Source organism: Oryctolagus cuniculus, chromosome 18 (genome assembly GCF_964237555.1).
Source record: "Oryctolagus cuniculus chromosome 18, mOryCun1.1, whole genome shotgun sequence".
Classification (NCBI taxonomy): domain Eukaryota; kingdom Metazoa; phylum Chordata; class Mammalia; order Lagomorpha; family Leporidae; genus Oryctolagus; species Oryctolagus cuniculus.
The window spans coordinates 58,660,939-58,679,870 of NC_091449.1; the positions used below are offsets into that span (position 1 = coordinate 58,660,939).

At 41.2% G+C, this 18,932-nt stretch overlaps 1 protein-coding gene across 4 annotated transcripts in view; it reads left to right on the forward strand.

Moving 5' to 3' along the window:
- CNTNAP4 (contactin associated protein family member 4) overlaps window positions 1-18,932 on the forward strand; it is a 444,592-nt gene that overhangs the window by 174,801 nt on the left and 250,859 nt on the right. For all 4 annotated transcript variants that reach the window (XM_070062760.1, XM_051847278.2, XM_070062759.1 and 1 more), the window contains exon 2: window positions 14,532-14,642. Coding sequence is in view for 3 of the 4 variants with exons in the window: in XM_051847278.2 (XP_051703238.2) it covers window positions 14,532-14,642 (111 nt within the window). In the remaining variant the exon portion in view is untranslated. The remainder of the gene's footprint in view (window positions 1-14,531; window positions 14,643-18,932) is intronic.

Sequence of the window (18,932 nt, forward strand, 5' to 3'; positions counted from 1 at the left end):
CCCAAAGTGGATGAAAGTAGGATATACAAAAGAATTGAAACATGTGTTTCTATTTTTAAATAGTTGATTTTCAAAAAATTTAAGTCATGGTGCATGCATCTATGACAAATTAACAATATGGTGGTATCTGAACATAGCATGTGGACTCACACGTATTGAATGACCTGGAGGTAAACAAGTTGCCAATATTTGGTTTAGTTGCACAGGAGATGTATCAGGATGCTGTTGCAATAGTTTTGAGAAGAGTTGAAGGACTTGAAAACATGAAGAGGGCATTGTATCATCTCCTCTGAGGCTTAGAATCCTCTCCGAGCTTACCAGTTCGTTAGAGAATTCAGTTACCTGTAGCTGAGGCTCCCACTTTCCTGTTTGCTGTCACCTGGGACCCTTCTCCCATCCAAAAGGACCACCCACCATTTCTTGCCCTTTGACCCTCTTCCCAACATGGTGGTTTTCTCCTTCAGGGTCAGTAGGAGAAATTTCTCTTGAGCTTCCTGTCTCTTGGACTTCTTTGAGTCTCCAACCTTTAGACTTTGTGACGGGCTCCCCTGATTAGGTCACACCACACAGGATCTCCCTTTTAAGTACCCCAAAGTCAATTGCATTAAAGACATTAAGTAAAGAACTCTGTCTCTCAAATCTCCTTTTCAGTATAATGTCATCTGCAAAGACACTTTAAAAAGTTGCTGGAAAATGGAGTTGAAAGGCAACCTCCTTTTGATCTAAAAACCCCAACTTGAAATCTATGTGAAAGGTCTTCAAAATATTCATGGAAAATGCATATTATTAAAAAACTATGCATTGACTTCAAAGTGGTATTGGCTTCAAATTAAACTTACCCTTTAAGTTCATTTTTTCCACAATCTTTATGAAGTACCCTCATATTGTCACAGGTGTGATAATCCATCTATTAAATTTCACCTGCACCACAGGGAAGAGGATTACACAAGGTATATAGTACAAAATGACGGGGCCTTGAGGGGCTGTCTTGGGATTCTCTCTCCTGAGGGACTTACACACCTGGTTGTCTTCATGGTAGACAGTTCTGTCCCAAGATGCTTATCTTTTTAGAGGGATCAGCAGCTGAGACCATCCAAGTGTCCTTGTCCTGGTGATGGTTACTCGGTAAGGAATGTGGCATTGCTGGAAATGGGGCCGCCCCAGAGCTCAGGCTGCTCCAACCTTGAGTAATTCACACCTGCTCAGCCAGCTTTTAACTAAGCTGCCAAAACAGTGGGAACAGACTTCTAAGGCCAGCCAAGTTTGTCCCTGGCTTGATTATGAAATCAAACGAGATAATCTTGGCCCTTGAAATGGAAATATCCTCCATCTAATCTTACATGTTAGTGCTGAGAGATACTTACTGTTTCCAGTGGCTTGATGCTTTGTCCCCTGGCTGAGACATAGCAGTTTATTACAATAGCTGTAAGGACTCCCCTATTAAAATGCATTTATCTGCAGACTCATTCCTTACCACTGTGAAGCCTTTCAGCCTTCATCTTCAAGTGTGATATTTGTAGATACAAATAACAACTCTCAAAATAATTTAGTAATAAAATGGAGTATTTGTTCAGTGATGTTGAAATATCTAATATGACTAGAATAAGAACTGAATTGAGGCTTACCCAATTTTCCCTCCAGGAATCAGCGTCTAAAACATGGCAATTTCAGGTCAAAAATATCAGTTAATGGAAAGAGCACATACTTAGGAGGACACTGTGGCTGTAACTTCACACACACAGGGTTTAGTCAGCACAGCATGAATGCTCTAAACATCCCGACTTCGTTTTCAAAGGAGTCCAGATAAAGATTCAGTCTTTCGGTTCCTTTCCACTCTCCTTATGAATTGAGGCCACTTAATTTTGCTATCATGTGCTGTCTTAAATTGTTTGGATTAAATGAAACAAGTAACTCTAAAAGCTCAAAAGAGACCAAGAAAACTATGGACTACTAAATCATTAAAATTCACTCCAGAACAGAAAAACAGCACAGCTTGAGGACAGTTAAGTTTCTTTTTCAGGGTAGTAATTCTGTAAAGCCCCACTTTGCTGAGGGGAGCTGTTGTTTGAAAATTTGGATATTGCCTTCTCTCTCTCCTCTTCAAGGAAGAGTTTTTCTAAGATTTTGTAAGAGATATCTAGCTGAATTTAATTCATTTCTAACTCTTGAGTTATTTTGGGTTTGTAATACTAAACACTAATGTAGCCATCACAAGCACCTACCCAGTACTCCGACACTAAATACTCTGCTGACATTTAACTGTCAGAAATTCCTGCTTACGTCAGTGCTATCCTTCTCATGTTACCACTTAGAGACGAGGGAAAGCAGTATATATACCACATCCAAGTGGAGATAACAATCGGCAGAGGCAAGACTTGAACGCAAGGTGCATGGCTGCAGAAGTCACACTTGTAGTCAGTGTGCCATGCTGTAGTCTGGTTTCTGTGTGAAATGACAGTTAATGTGACATATGTAAAAAGCTTTGAGGAAAAAACAAGTATGGCAACTCACTTAAGACTTTTTATATGAACCTATTAAAAAAGGAAGAACAAGTGTATTATTTTCTCTCTAGTTTAACTCTCCCTTTGCGTATTTATATTTTCATCATACTTTGCTCCATAAGAATACAAAATCCAATTTTTTGGTATAATTTATTGTGTTCCTCTTCCCAAGAGCCAGATCCTGGGTATATTTATTTTGTTCTTGCTGTGTTTTCAATTGACTAGCTCTCATTTTTACTTATTCTTTCCTATGCTTTCCTTATGCTTATTTCATTGTTTGACTAAGTTGAGCACAAAATTCATTTATTTTCTTCACTTATTTTAAATATTTAAGGCTGTTGAATATATGATTTTTAAATTCCTCATTCTTAGTTTAGCTTATTAGTAATTAATAAGCACTTGAGTGCTCATTGAAAGTGAATTTATTTTCATGGCTTAGCCGTGAGGACTAAATGGTGGGTGTCTAGGCAAGGCCCACTCTTCTTAATGGGTTGCAGACTTTAATTATGAACATTTCACAAGTTTCCCTCTGCTGGCTGGGGATCTGTCTTTTTTACATAATTGTTTTCCACTATATATAAGCAGTGGGCCCTTATCATTCAGCTTGACCCTAAGCAAAGAAAAAAGAAAAACCCTAAATGATTCAGGAAAACCTGATGGGCTCCTGAACACTGAAATTGTGGTATATCCAGTAGGAATGGCTGCAGAAGGCAAAATATCCAAAGTGTAAAGTAGGGAATATAAGTGGTGCTCCAGTCAGCACTGGAAGGTGGGGAGTAAGAAGAGAGGAGTCACGGTGCCTCCCCTGCCTCCGGGGGCGGGGACAGGTTTGACATGGATGTGGCGTTCCCACAAGTGTTCTGGAGCCATCCATCACACTCATTTCCAGGTCTTGTATTCAAGGCAGATATAGGAGTAACCTCTTGTGAGAAACCCATTTTCTTTGCTCAGTAGTATGGGGAAGAGGAGGAAGAAAGGGGATAAATTGTTTTTAGCACTTACTCTGTCCTTCTGGATGTCGTCTATTTCATACCGTAAGTTCTTGCAGTTCTGCTGTGAAGGGGCTATTTCTTCACTCTGTACGTGGAGGTGCGTTAGGTTGAAGCAGTAAGTATCAGACTCTGGGTAGTCCCAGAGCAAGAAGTGGAAGACAGGCTTCTCAGAATCCAGATCCCGAGTTGGCACTTCATCCTGTCTCCTGTGTCATTTCTGCTTAAACAGATCACGTACAGAGGACTCTGTTTTATTACAGTAGATACACATATATCTGTAACCTAACAACAATAACACAAATACCTTACTGAATAATTTAAAAGGCCTGAACAAACTGAAAAATGAACATAAACCAGAAAAGGCATTTAAATCAAATACATTTGACCAACAATATATCCTCATGCAATATTGAAACTAATGTAAATTATGTTTCTAAGTGAAAAAATGGAGGCTAGTGACAGTTTGCAGAAACTGAGAATGGATAAAAATATATGGAAAACATTGCATCTCCACATTGATGAAAACAACAATATGAATACACAGTAGCTACAATTTTGTTCACCTATCAATGGGCAAATCTAGCCAAATGCTTGTGGTGGAATGGATAGAGAATAAATGGATGTCATCATTGTTGAAAAAAATGGTAATGTGTTTCAACACTTCTAGATTTCTCAAAACCATTAACTTTTGGTCCATTAATTCTCCCGAGCTTCTACCTTAAATCCACGTCTACTAAACCACAGAAAAGCTTTTTCCTCAGGGATATTCTTTCCATTATTCCTGTTACTGAATTAGACAACCGATTGTCACATGTGGCCAAATTATCTGTCATTAAAAAATTCGGTGATGTGTGCAGTCTCCCAGTGCTCTGATACACTCTTTCTGTTTTGAAAATTATTTCTTCTACCTCTTCACCTTTGGTTGGCTTTGTTTGGTGGATTTGCAGGTCTCTTTGTCCTAATATCTGAACTTTAAATAGTTGCTATTAAACCTCTAAAATCAATCAGCCTCTGGCTGTGCTGTCATTAAAAGTTAACTGCCTTCCCATTAATCCATTAATTTGTGAAGATTAATTGGCAAAGCTATTTAAAGTAGGGCTGTAACATGGAGCACGTAAGCCAGTGTTTGTCTCCAAATGAAAGCTTACCCCATTAACATCAGAGTATTAACGATTATATATACAATTTACCCATTGTTTATGCAGGATAAAACATGTAAAAACTTATGAGCTGCTGCCTACATGAGTTATTTGACAACTAGAAAGTGATCCTGGTATTTAGTTCAGCTCGAGGAAAATATACGGTTATTTACTTGTTTCAGATTGGAACAATATGTTGCTTTTTAGACAGAAGTCATCGATTGACAGCTAGGAGATCAGGTTTGTCTTGTTTAATATATCTAAAACCAGTACCCTCCAGTTGATGTTAATTAGCAGGTCAAAGTCAAATTAATACTCAAAGTTACTAAATAATGTAGTAATATTCTACTCTCAGTGATATTTAGTTGTGTTGAAATGTTAGTTTAGGTAATGATAAGAGGATGAAGCCTCTTGTCACCTGTTTTTATGAAAAATTAAATTTTATTCAAGTCCCCTGGCATTATCATTTTCCCCCAAGATGTATTCTTTTTTCTTCTTTTATTTTTTAAAAGATTTATGTATTTATTTGAAAGAGTTACACACACATACACACACACACACAGAGGTCTTTTATCCACTGGTTCACCCCCCAGTTGACCGCAATGGCTGGGGCTGCGTCGATCCAAGCCAGGAGCCAGGAGCTTTTTCCAGGTCTCCCATGTGAGTGCAGGGGCCTAAGGACATGGGCCATCTTCTACTGCTTTCCCAGGCCATAGCAGAGAGCTGGATCAGAAGTGGAACGGCTGGGACTTGAACCGGCGCCCATATGGGATGCTGGCACTGCAGGCAGTGGCTCTACCTGCTACCCCACAGCGCTGGCCCCTTTTCCTTCTTTCTCAACAGAATTTTCTTGTATTGCAGCTACCTCCACTCATTGTCCACGGACGTGGCTTCATAAGCAGACGAAGACGGGGTGCGATATCGTAGCTGTTTCTCCAGTCTTTAAAAAGCCCTGTGAAACAGTATGGGAAGCAAAAAGACATTTGAGAAAGGAGCAAAACTCTCCATAGCTAGGAATTAATTTGCAAGTCTATTTCAGTGGTTTACACTAGCACAGTGTTGGTTGTGGGATGCAGTTGTGGCAAGTTTTGTGTCTCTCCCTTGTGATACGTGATTCTGTGAGCAGCTACGGTGAATTACTGAGGTGACTACCTCTGATGAGACATCGTGGGGCTGATCTGCAATATTTTTTTATCAGGAGGTTGGCTGCTTTTCCGACATATCTGGGTCTACTGCTGGCTCTCACAGTAGGCTTTGGTGGATTTTCTTTGGTTGATGTGATGATGTTATGATGAAGAGATGGCAGAGCTGGAAAGAGCTTGCAGGTGGAAATAAATGAAGAGCATCCAAATGAGAACAAGACTATGAATTCAGGGTTGACCACGGCAGGGGAGCCAGCCGTCATCACTTGGGTTTGGCAGAGACTCAGAGGCAGCAGAGGGGAGGCAAGTTTGAGTGTGGACAAATGCAAAAGATTCAGGTGTGCTTGATTGGAAGCTGTTGGCCTGAGAAGGTTGTGGACAGATTCAGAAGAGGCAGGACAGCGAATGTGATTGGTTGGGAGTATGTATTTTATTTTCCCTACTGTTTCTAAATCTCTATTAACTACATTTAGCCACACATAAATTAGAAGCAAGGACATATATCAGGGAAGCTATAAGTTATTAACCATGTCCTGGTGTTTAATGGCCAATTGCTACAGGAGTTATTACATGGGTTCCTGCACTGCTTGCTACATGTAGTTTTCTGGCTTCCTGGACTGGTTACGGGAGATAATAGGTTGTCTTCTGGCACTGGTTGCCACAGGTTCTGTTTTTCCCCTTAGCCTGGCCATTATCTGTTTGTATACTGGGCCTGTTATTGGGCCGGAAAGAGAGATCAGTTGCTAGGTTTTGTGTCATGTTGCTTCAAGGAGGAAGCATTTTCCTCAGAATCATTAAATTAGACCTGGACAAGGTGAGGAAGCAACTGGGATTGGATTTATGATTAGAAAACAACATTGTTGTCCAAATTTCTGGATGAAATCTTCCTCGTATACTGTATTTTTGAAATATTTTGTTGTGATCCCACACCTTCTTTCTTTTTTCTTTTTTTTTTCTTTTTCTTTTTTTTTTTTTTTTTCTTTTTTTTTTTTTTTTTTGACAGAGTGGACAGTGAGAGAGAGAGAGAGACAGAGAGAAAGGTCTTCCTTTGCCGTTGGTTCACCCTCCAATGGCTGCCGCGGCCGGTGCATCGTGCTGATCCGAAGGCAGGAGCCAGGTGCTTCTCCTGGTCTCCCATGCGGGTGCAGGGCCCAAGCACTTGGGCCATCCTCCACTGCACTCCCTGGCCACAGCAGAGAGCTGGCCTGGAAGAGGGGTAACCGGGACAGAATCCGGCGCCCTGACCGGGACTAGAACCCGGTGTGCCAGCGCCACGAGGTGGAGGATTAGCCAAGTGAGCCACGGCGCCGGCCCCACACCTTCTTTCTTAAATTGGTTGGTGATTTCCAATTTCAACTAGATGGTGATTTAAACAATATAGATGAGAATAAAGTGTTTTGTTCGAGGAAATCATTTCTTGAAAGGAAGGCTTTTATCCTAAATCTGTCAATGGAATATTTTGTCTAGGTCCAATAAGGTTTTTTTTGAAAAGGGATTAGATTCCTATGCTTTCAAAGCTCCCTGTGAAAGCTCCTGCCCCTGCTTCTAGAGCCTTGGAATTCTAGACTTTAAGCACGTATGCTATTTGTCTTCTCCTATTTCATCCTGCTGTCCTATCCTCCAATGCATATTCTTATGGGAATTAAATTCATTAGCAGATATACAACTGATGTTGACAGATCATTCAAATAACAGTGGAGGTGGTCACTCTGCGGCAGCCAAGTTGAATGCTGCAGAAAATCAGCTGTAGCTAATTATTTGGTCAAGTATGTATTAGTTTACCAGTATTTGTTCCAACAGTGTACTGGCTTAGCATAGGTGATATCAGGCCCTGGGTTGAGATACTGTTTCTACAATCTTTTCATCACATGTCCTTATTATAATTACATAATTAAAATAAACAATACCAAAAGTATAAATATATTTAATTTATATTAATAACTAATATTGACAGCTATTAATAAAATAATAAATATTTTATATAATAATTATAATTATAATGTAAATTACTCAGTTGTTAAATAAATAAGTAATAGTGAATTTTTTAACTATTGTGTCAGCCAGCACTACGGCTCACTAGGCTAATCCTCCACCTGTGGTGCTGGTACCCCGGGTTCTAGTCCCCATGGGGGTGCCGGTTCTGTCCCGGTTGCTCCTCTTCCAGTCCAGCTCTCTGCTGTGGCCCGGGAATGAGGTGGAGGATGGCCCAAGTGCTTGGACCCTGCACCCCATGGGAGACCAGGAGAAGCATCTGGCTCCTGGCTTCATATCGGCATAGCTCCGGCCGTAGCGGCCATTTGCAGAGTGAACCAATGGAAGGAAGACCTTTCTCTCTCTCTCTCTCTCTCTCTCTCTCTCTCTCTCTCTCTCTCACTGGCTAACTCTGCCTGTCAAAACAAACAAAACCAAACTATTGTGTCCTCTTTTCCTCTGTTGTCCCAGGAGTTAACAGTATCAAGTAGTACCTGGAATTCGTCCATAGCAAATGAGCTAATATATGTAAAGCACCGAGAAAATAAGCACCCAATCATACATCCCTATTATCTTAGTAAAGATAATATTACACAAAGCTTAAGAAAATTGAATTGCTTTTATTAAAGACTGAACAGCTTTTACTTACTTATGAGAATTCCGCATTAGAGTGCTTTGAAAAACAAATCCTTTCTGTCTTGCTAGAGTAGGCTGCTTTCAGTACCGCTTGCATCTTGATTTGTGAGAGGCTGTTGAGCAAGTTCATACAGTTTGCTGGAGGTCTCGTTCGTTGCTGTCTTCTTAATGACAGTAAGTTTTTCTCCTGTGTGAAGAGTACGTGGTGACTTTTCGGAAAAGTAGACCTGAAATCCATGTATTTGTGTAACTTTGTGTGTGTGTATGAAGTGGTCTCAATGTGTTAGGCAGTTATCTCTAATCTGGATTTTCTTTTTTTAAAGATTTGTGTATTTATTTGAAATTCAGAGACAGAGAAGGAGAGAAGGAGAGAAGGAGAGGCAGAGAGAGAGAGAGACAGAGAGGGAGAGGTCTTCCATCCGCTGGTTTACACCCCAGTTGGCCACAATGGCTGGAGTTGGGCTGATCTGAAGCTCGGAGCCAGGAGCTTCTTCCAGGTGTTCCATGTGGGTGCAGAGGCCCAAGGACTTGGGCCATCTTGTACTGCATTCCCAGGCCATACAGAGAGCTGGATCAGAAGTGGAGCAGCTGGGATTTGAACCGGCACCCTTATGGGATGCTGGCACTGCAGGCGATGGCTTTACCCGCTCGGCCATAGTGCCAACCCCTCTAATTTGGATTTTCTTACAAAATTCACTAAAATTCCCAAATATATCGATATGTAAAAAAAAATTTACCAGAAAGACTAAAAGTGATGGTTTTACTATTTCTAACTTATAAGCATGATTAATGTGGAAATTCTTGTATGACTATGAAAAAATCAAACCAAATATAATATAAATTTTGATAAGCTTAAAGTATTAAAAGTAGTGCTCATTTCTGGCTCCAACTTAAGAAAGCCAGGATTAACAACCCAATGTAGCAGGCTGCCATTTTGAATTTTCCATGCTTCCATGAAATGTTTGATGTCATATTACTAAATTCCAATAGTGGGTGGGGTTTTCATGCCCATCTCTGCCCACAAAGAATGTTGGCTGAGTTACAGTAGTGAAGGGAGCAGGTAATATGACAATCTGATATAGTGCTTAATTAGGGGTAACGAGGGAGATGCAGACGCAGCTCCTGGCTCCCAGCCTTGGCCTGACTCAGCCTTGGCCGTTTCTACCATCTGGGGAGTGAAACAGCGGATGGAGGAGCTTTCTCTCTCTCTTGTCTTTCCCTCTCTCTGTGCAACTCTGGCTTTCAAATAAATAAATTACTTTAGTAAAAAATAAAGTAGCTAATAACATAACACGATTATGTTTTGAGTTGAAATAGCACATTATTTCATATTTGCAAAGCTCCTCACTTAAACACCTGTGCACTTATATGCTTGGAAAGATCACTATTTGCACCTGAAAAATGACAAACTAGAGCTAATAATCACTGAACTGGCAGAGTCTCAGCTGAGAGATTAATCCAGAAGACTCATCACCGAGTCTGATTCACTAGCGTGTGGAATTGTATTTCTCAAGCTCAGTGGTGTAGACATTTGGGGCCAGAAAATTCTGCACTGTGAGGATGCATCGCAGGAGGTTTATCAGGTTCACCTGTGCCTGGCTTCACTCTGCTGGGCGTCAGTAATACCCCCTCTGCCGGTTGTAATGCCCACAGTGCTCCAGATACAGCTGAGCGTCACCTTGGGAAAAAGTCGTCTCCGGTTAAGAACCTTTGACCTGGGATGTGGTCCTCAGCTTTCCAAGTCCAGAACCTGCATCTCACTGGTGCAGTCAGAGAAACCATTTTTTTTTTCTAGAATTAAATTCACAGGAGACTGATACTTAATCCAGAATTCCATTTCATGTCTAGAGGGAAATATTCCTTATAGTTATTGCAGACGCATTTTTGCTGCCTGAAGTCTTTCTCCCCTTGTGTCGAGACTACTGAAGATCAAATGGGTAATAAATAATGTGGCAAACCTGGAACTCGAGTATACAACCCCTCGAGAGATGTTTTATTCATGCCATTATGCTGTCTGATGAAATTCCTACTCCCCAACCTGAAGCAATAATAATTAGAAGCATAGTGTTCTTACACATTGAGTTCTGGGCTCCAGCTTGTCTTGTCAAGATCCTGGCTCTACCACAATGAGAAGAGCAGACTGATCCGTCTGAGCCTCCATGGCCCCGTGTGTGGGATAATTTCAGTGTCAGTCCCTCAGTGAGGAGGGCTAAAAGGTTACTGTGTGTGAAATGTTTTCTGTTCTTTGCACAGCATGCTCTCCAAAGTTCACGGAATATGTATAAAAAAATTGTGCATGGATTTTGAAATGTTTTCCAAGTCCAAAATAAACTCCTTTCATTCCATGTTCCCATGAACTTCTTGTTTTGTGCTAGTTATTATTAGTTATGAAAGAGTAACTTAATTAGTTTGCTGATACATAAGTGTGTCTGATTGTGCAAGAATATACCTGAATGTTCTCGTGATGAAAAATAATAATTCCATGTAACCACCAAGGCAACACCTAGAACTTTCCCAAGTATAGGAAGCCCCAAATCTACCCTTCCTTGATGGGTTTATCATTTCACATGTTCCATTCCTGACAAATGGAAAAATTTAAAAACCATTCTTTTAAAACTAAAAGTAGAGCAATATTGATTCTCACTTTATCGTTGGCAAAAACAAATGGGCAATAAATATGTGCCCTCTAGAGTGATTGTACTATAGAGCATTTTACCTGCTGAATATTGACTTCGATCTGCATAATTGATTGTGAAATGCAGTTAAACACCCTTCTTCATCACACATCTGCATACTGATAATGATTCAAAAATCTGCAGTTCTAGTAAAGATACACACGTGTACTCTCCTCTCATCAAGGTAGTGCACTGCTTTGTGTGTGCAGACACACACCAGCATTTCCAGAACTTACTAAAGCCATGTGGGCGTCATCAGAATTTTGTTCAACACTCCAAGAGTTGCAGGGCTTTTTATGTATACACTGCCTAATACTTGAATTACAACTGGATTCACTGGTGTTAGTACTTAAGCCAATCAATAGACATGCAGAAACTGTCTATCATAAGAGTTAGCTAAAGAATTTCAGGTGTAAAAGGAGAGAAAGTGGATTTTAATGAAAAATGTGACCATCTTATAAAGCAAGATTCTGCCTTAGGCAAATTCTTGGAAAAGGCATATGAGAAGAAGCTATATTCAGGCACAATGACTGTCATAAAATTTCAGGTGAATCCAGATAATTCTTAGCTTTATTTTCTTTAACTTAAATTGATTACTATCAATTAAAACTTTTGAGATAATGGGCTTGCAAGACTTTAATTATGGATATATGTTGATTACTAATTATCAGGGGACTGTTTTTCTGATTACACCAAGCATGGGGACAATGTAATAATTGTATGAAGAGAAATACTTTAATGACTACATAGAATAAGGAATCAGTCAAATAAACTAAGTGTGCGTGGACAACACAGCAAAAACAATACTATTCCTTTTTTTTTTTTACTTAATTTATTTATTTGAAAGAGTTACAAAGAGAGAGAAGGAGAGGCGGAGTGAGAGGTCTTCCATCCGTTGGTTCACTCTCCAGTTGGCCCCACGGCTGGAGTTACGCCGATCTGAAGCCAGGAGCCAGGAGCTTCTTCCAGGTCTCCCACACAGGTGCATGTGCCCAAGGCTTGGGCCATCGTCTACTGCTTTCCCAGGCCATAGCAGAGAACTGGATCAGAAGTGGAGCAGCTGGGACTCGAACCGGCACCCATATGGAATGCTGGCACTGCAGGTGGCGGCTTTACCTGCTATGCCACAGCACTGGCCCCAAAATGTTATTCTTATATTTTCCTTATAGTTAATTTTTATATTAAAATCAATGCTCATATGCTATACATAAAGAATAGTTGATAGGTGCATACATGCTTTAAAATGTATCTTGACACATTTTGATATATATAACTATATTATTTTAAATTTTTATTTATTATTTTTTTTGACAGGCAGAGTGGACAGTGAGAGAGAGAGAGACAGAGAGGAGAAAGGTCTTCCTTTGCTGTTGGTTCACCCTCCAATGGCCGCCGCGGCCGGCGCACCGCGCTGATCCGAAGCCAGGAGCCAGGTGCTTCTCCTGGTCTCCCATGCGGGTGCAAGGCCCAAGCATTTGGGCCATCCTCCACTGTACACCCTGGCCACAGCAGAGAGCTGGCCTGGAAGAGGGGCAACCGGGACTAGAACCCGATGTGCCGGTGCCGCAAGGTGGAGGATTAGCCTAGTGAGCCTCAGCGCCGGCCTGATATGTATAACTATATTATATATGAGTTTGTGCATGTATTTCTATATATAAAACATCATTATAAAATGGAAACCCGTGGATGTACTGCATACACCAAGGTGAGAACATGGTTAATTCCATTCCTTCTGATGGTGAGCTTATCACTTATCCCCATTCTGCCTTCTTCCATCTGTTACTCTGGCCCTGAGTTTCTCTCTCTCTCTCTCTCTCTCTCTCTCTCTCTATTTATTTAATTGAAAGGCAGAGTTACAGAATGAGAGAGAGGGAGAGAGGTAGAGAAGGAGAGAGGGAGAGATGGAGAGAGGGAGAGAGGGAGAGAGGGGGGGAAGGAGAGAAGGAGAGATAGCTTTCATCCACTTCCCAAATGGCCCCAAAGGGCAGAGCTGCTCTGAAGCTAGGAGCCAGTAGAGCAGCCGGGCTCCCACTGGCAGGGGCGCCAGCATCACAGGCCTTGGCTTAATCTGCTATGCCACAATGCTGGCCCCAGAACCTGAATTTTATGATCTTTGTTTCTTTTTGAAAAATAGTTTTTAAAGATCACCTCTTACTAAACAACATGTTGCTTTTATTTATGATCAAAGCTATCATGCTGTATGATATATGATCCCATGGTATATGACCTTCCATAACTTGATATTTTTCACTAAAAATTGTATTTCTAGGATCCGACTATTGTGTTTTCTGTTGCTGTGGTTGCCTTTTTCCTGTTATATATGATTCAGCTGTGAAGGGTGCCATCATTTGTCTATCTGTCCTTTGGCCACTGAAAGTGTGACTTGTTAATGGTATTTTGCTAGTCTAAGCAATGTTGTCAAAAATCATACTTATCTGTTGATGTACAAATGCAGGTTTCCTCTGGCTCAGGACTTCCCAAATTTTTTTTTTCATGGAACAGAAAAAAATTCTAGTATTTGTGTAGCACCGCTGGGTAAGAAGCAAAGCTCCTGAGACCAGGTGCATGCCGGGGAAGCTCTTCCCAGAAGGACCTTCTTACCAAGTGGACTTGCGGGACGCGGGATAGGCCAGAGTTCACGTATACAAGCTAACGACAAACTGCTTTTCAAAAAGTTATGCTGGAGGTCATGCTGCCAGTGGCGTTGGGTTAGAGCGTCTCTTGACCCACGTTCTCTGGGTGACCTGGCATGGTCAGACTCCTTACAGCTTGCTGATTTACTGTCTGTCACATAGTAGCCAAGGCTAGTCCTGGTTTACATTTCTTTCTAGAGAGAAGTTAAAGCACCAGTTCATGTAGATTCTGTGCTGTGACGCCTCTGGTTGTACCTTGTGCCATCTATTCTAGTGTATTTTCAAATTTAAAAGTTTTTTTCTTTATTTCTTTGTTTTCATTTATTTGGAATCCTAATTATATACTGGATTATAGGTTTCTTTCATATGTACTTCATGCATTTTTTTAAACAAGATACAAACTTACACGTTTCTACAAACCTTCCTGTTTCATAAGTTTCTTTCATGTTTCTTTTACATTTTGTAGTTTTTTCCTTAATTTTTGTAGTTTTTTTTTTCTTCAAGGTCTTTTGAAAACCACAGGTTTTTAATTTTGAAATATTTAAATTGCTCAACCTTTCCTTTTATGATGAGGCATTTTTGTCTCCTGTTTAAATGAACTTATTCTCCCTTAGCGTATTATTTTAGAATTTCTGTGATACTTCCCGCCTCTGCACAGTCTCCTGTCTTTCCATTCATTTTCTTACCTTCCGGAAGTCGCGGGACCTTCGGTAGAACCCTGCATGTTGAGGAGAGCCCGGGGCCTGGGTGCCGGTGCTGACTGCGCTCCTTGGCCTGCGTGTCTTTTGTTGCGATTGCTGTGCGCACACGGCTGACCACAGCCTCGCTCTTCCTCCTGGCAGATGCCTGCGATGACCCGCTCGTGGCTGCCCTGCCCCAGGCCGCATTCAGCAGCTCCTCCGAGCTCTCCAGCAGCCACGGCCCTGGATTTGCAAGGCTGAATCGAAGAGATGGTAAGTTTGCTTTTTCCTCTGTTCGTTTCATGGGAAATCTCATTGCATTTCCAGCCTCGGATAATAAAATCATTATACGTGATATATTGTATGAGAGAGTACATTTCCAAATAAGAAAATGGTTAAAACTTAACTGGCTGCCATTCTGGAATGGCCAAGGGATACATCCTAATGGAAAATCCTAAGTCATCATCTTGACATTTAAAGAATTGAGATCCTTCAACAGAGCAAGCTTTTAATAGATCTTATAAAATAAATCTTTCTACAACCCTATACAATCAGTATGGATATAGCACTGATAGAAACATAATTGGCTTTGTATTTCAGGTTAAATGAATAAGTTGGCAAGAAGTAATTATAAAAGATGCTAGTTATTAAAAAATAGTAATCCCTCGGTTTCTTTAATTCTCCATGTGGTTGACGAGATTTTTCCCTGTTGATGAGCAGGAACTTAATGAAGCTCTCATGGTCCTCTAGGAATGCTCAGTTCATGTTGTTTACTCTCTCTTAGCTAGGTGGTGTTTGATTACTTGAATATGTTCAAAGGAAAGTGAAGATAATTAAATGGCACTTGTCGAAAGAAGAGAGAACTTCAAAACACCACACTTGTAGAGTATCATTGTGGCCGGTGTCACAATATGCTCGGGAAAATCGTCCTCACCCATGTGGGACATAAAAGAGGCTTCAGCCAGGGGAGGCGACTTCAGAAAGTTTGTGAAAAATGCAAATTATGAAAACACTACGCCCAGCTTTCAAAAAAAATTTGTGCCCAAATAAACATGTTTTAATACCATTTTCCATGGGCTGTTTGAAGTACCCTCTTACAAAGACAGAAAACATTTTTAACAACCGTGAGAAAATAAGTGCTGGAATCAGGTGTTATTAAAACCCTGTTAATAAAACTGCTCCACCTGTTTGTTACCCTTTCTTTCTGTGATCTTCTGGCTACTTCTTTGCAATGTACTCCTTGTTATTATTCTTGATCTCATTGTTGTGTGTGTGTGTGTGTGTGTGTATGTATCTTTGTGTTTGCCATCTGGTATACATTATATATATATATATCATACAGTTACATTTATAAAATAGATATTTGCGTAGCACTTTGATAGGTTTGTGAGCTGGATAATTCTGAAGATTCATATCATATTATCTGAGATCCCCACTTTCATGTGCATCTGAGTGTCGAGAGCGGAAACTGAGATCCTTGCATCCAATGGGCAATTTGGCAGGAAGGCTTGAATCTCTTTGTTTAGATAATGCTTGTATTTTCTGGTTTTTTCTATTTGTCCCTATGTGCAATTCTGAATCCCTGAGGGACCTGGCACACAGACTCTCCTGGCCACTCACAGGGCTCTTCTGGATCCCGCAGCCATGGCCCTGACTGTTGGAATGCCAGTATTCTGACATTGACCTTAGTCCAAGGTCTCTGCCTTGTACTTCTTGGCAAAGTTTAACATTTAGCACCCTGCCCTGGAGGACTGAAAGCTTTCACAGAATGGGGTCTCCTGAAAGAGACAAACCATCGACTTTATCTGTGTATCTTTATTTCATTTGTTGAGGTTCAATAAGTCACAAAAATATATGTTATTAATTGGATCCAATCTTTTTTTTCATTAATTTATATACTCATCAGGACTCTCCATCAGTGGGGCTCCTTTGCATTCTTAATTCATGTCTGTGGCTCTTGGTGAAACACAATATCAGACTTCATGAATCTCATTTGCATGTTAATGAAGCTGAGAGACAAAACAGAATGATTTTAATTATCTTTTGCTCCTTGTCAACCTAGTTGATTACATTTTTTTCTCTTTCTTTAGTTTTCCGTTTTTTCCCCTATTAATTACATGAAGAGTTCATTAAGGAATGTCAGATTTTGAGTGATTTAGGAAGGCTATATGCTATTTCTAGTATTGGAACATTCCTCATCATATTTAGATTGGGTTGGGGAAGGGTGTTCAATCAAGTCAGCTGGTCATGTATCAGTTAATAAAATAGAAGTTCTGATGCTATGGTGTGGATTTGGTTTGTCTACTAAGGCAACTTGTATAGGAAACTTGATCCCTTTTTGACGATGCTGTGAGGTGGTGGGCCCTTTAAAAAGTGGGGCTTGGTGCTAGGTAATTAGGCCATTGGAGTTGCATCCCAGAAGGTATTAGTACTGAACTCGCAGATGAGCTAATTCTCCTGAGAATGAGTTGTTATAAGAAAGAGCAAGCCTGGCCCTTGAACCTCTTGGGCTTCCTGTCTCACTCTGGGATCTCTCCCTCTCACCTGTGTTCCCACGGGGCTGCTGCTACCATGTTGTAAGATAGCCAAGGAGGCCCTCATCAGAGACCGCACAGAGGGGGCTGCCCCGTCTTAGACGTACAGCCTCCACAACTGTGAGCTAAATAAACAAACCTCTTTACTTATTACCCAGCATCAAATATTGAGTTCTAGCAACAGGAAGTTGATGGATGAGAACCCAGGAGTGACTTCTTTTCCTAGCACTCTGGAAAACTTTGAGCCTAAGACTGGCCAGGCAGGAAGTGTGGGACTAACTCAACTGTTTGCTGTCACAGTACCCTGGGCAAAACCTGTGAAAATGGGGCCCAAGCCTGTCTGTGGGGCTTTCTCACCGCAGCCCTAACAGAGTGTTGCTTGTGCCACTGAGTAAATGACTCTTCTTTCTCAACACTGATGTTCCAGAAGACAGTTTCACTTCAGTCATTTTCAAGAACATTTTACCTCCTTCGAACTAGCAAGAGGCATATCAACTTGAACCTGAAAAAATTCATAGCTCTGAGAACTGTAATCCAGGCTTAACTATACATACCCCAAACAAATCACTCCCTGCTAATTCTGGTGATGTAAATGGAATCAAACATCTCTCTTCCTTTAGACCACAGCCCTTCCTTATCCTCTTTCCATGGTTACACTTAAAAATACTAAACAGAAAATTTCAGAAATAAACAGTTTCTCAGTTTAAAATAGCTCCCCATTCTGAGTCGTATGATGAAATGTCATCCATTTGGCTCTGCCCTGCCCAGGACATAAATCACTCCTTTGTTCAACGTATCTGTGCTCTGTCACCGTGGCCTGTTTGTAGCCATTTCAGCTATTAACTCGACTGTGAGGGTCGCCCAGGGCTGGTGTTGAGGTGGTAGCCTAATGCTTTGTCTCTATACCATGCACCTCGCTTGAGCTCGTCATGTAGGCATCTTATCACCTGAAATCATCACATGATGAGTATAGAACAAGAAAATATGTGGGAAAAGAGCTCTCACATCCACAGAATTTCATTACACTGTATTGCTCTAATTATCTTGTTTTCTTATTAGTTACTACAGTTAACTTTTTACTGTGTCTGATTTCAATGCTTATTAAGGGCTGTTTTTCCAATACCTGTAGGTTTTTCTGTTAAAAATCAAGCGTCTATCGGTATGCATATCAGTTTCCTTGATTAACGAACAGAAACAAAGAACATTCTTAGAAGTACTGCTACAAAGGATAATTTATAAACTCTTACGTGGAGTTGTACGGCAGCTCTGACTGCCCCTAGTTCCTGTGCTTATTCACATCTGACTGTTAGGCCTAATGAAGTCCTACCCTGGGACTTAGGAGGGCAGATCCCCAGGGATGGAAAGAGGTGGGTGCTTCTCTTGAGATAAGCGTTTCCTGCCGTTGAATCTATCACATGAAATTTCTTGGTTTTTAAAATTGGTGGCATCAGTGTATTTCACAGCACCTTCTGAGGAAAGTACTGAGACGGCGTTGGTGCAGCACTGAGGGAAAGACTCACGTCTCGGCAAAGAGGAGCCTGTTTGGCACTGCCGCTGTGCAGTGATTCCCGGGCGGCTCCCGGACCCAGGGTGCAGTGAGTGAACTTGGCTTGCCCACAGCCGTAGACTGGGGAAGAACAGATGCCAGCAGTCGATCTGCTCCGAAACGCACTGCTTCCCCCTCATACTCCGGATCTGATGTGCAAGTGAGGCCTTGGGTGCTGAATGGTTTTTGGAAATATGAGGACCCTGTGCCTTCATGCTGGTCCCAACTGTGGCACCTCACTTCTTATTAGCTTTGCCTGATATTTCAACCTCATGCTCTACCTTGTCTCCAGGACTGAGCCCTACCCTAAAGCTGCAGATATGTAGCGCTTACCACATTGAGGCAGGAACGTTAAAAACCCAGCACCTTGCAGAACAGTCAGACCCCTGAGTCACCTCTGTAGTCCAGCATTGGAGCTTCCCCAACACATTTGAACTTCAGCTCCTCCATTCTGCTTGTCTGTCTTGGATTCTCTACTGTGGA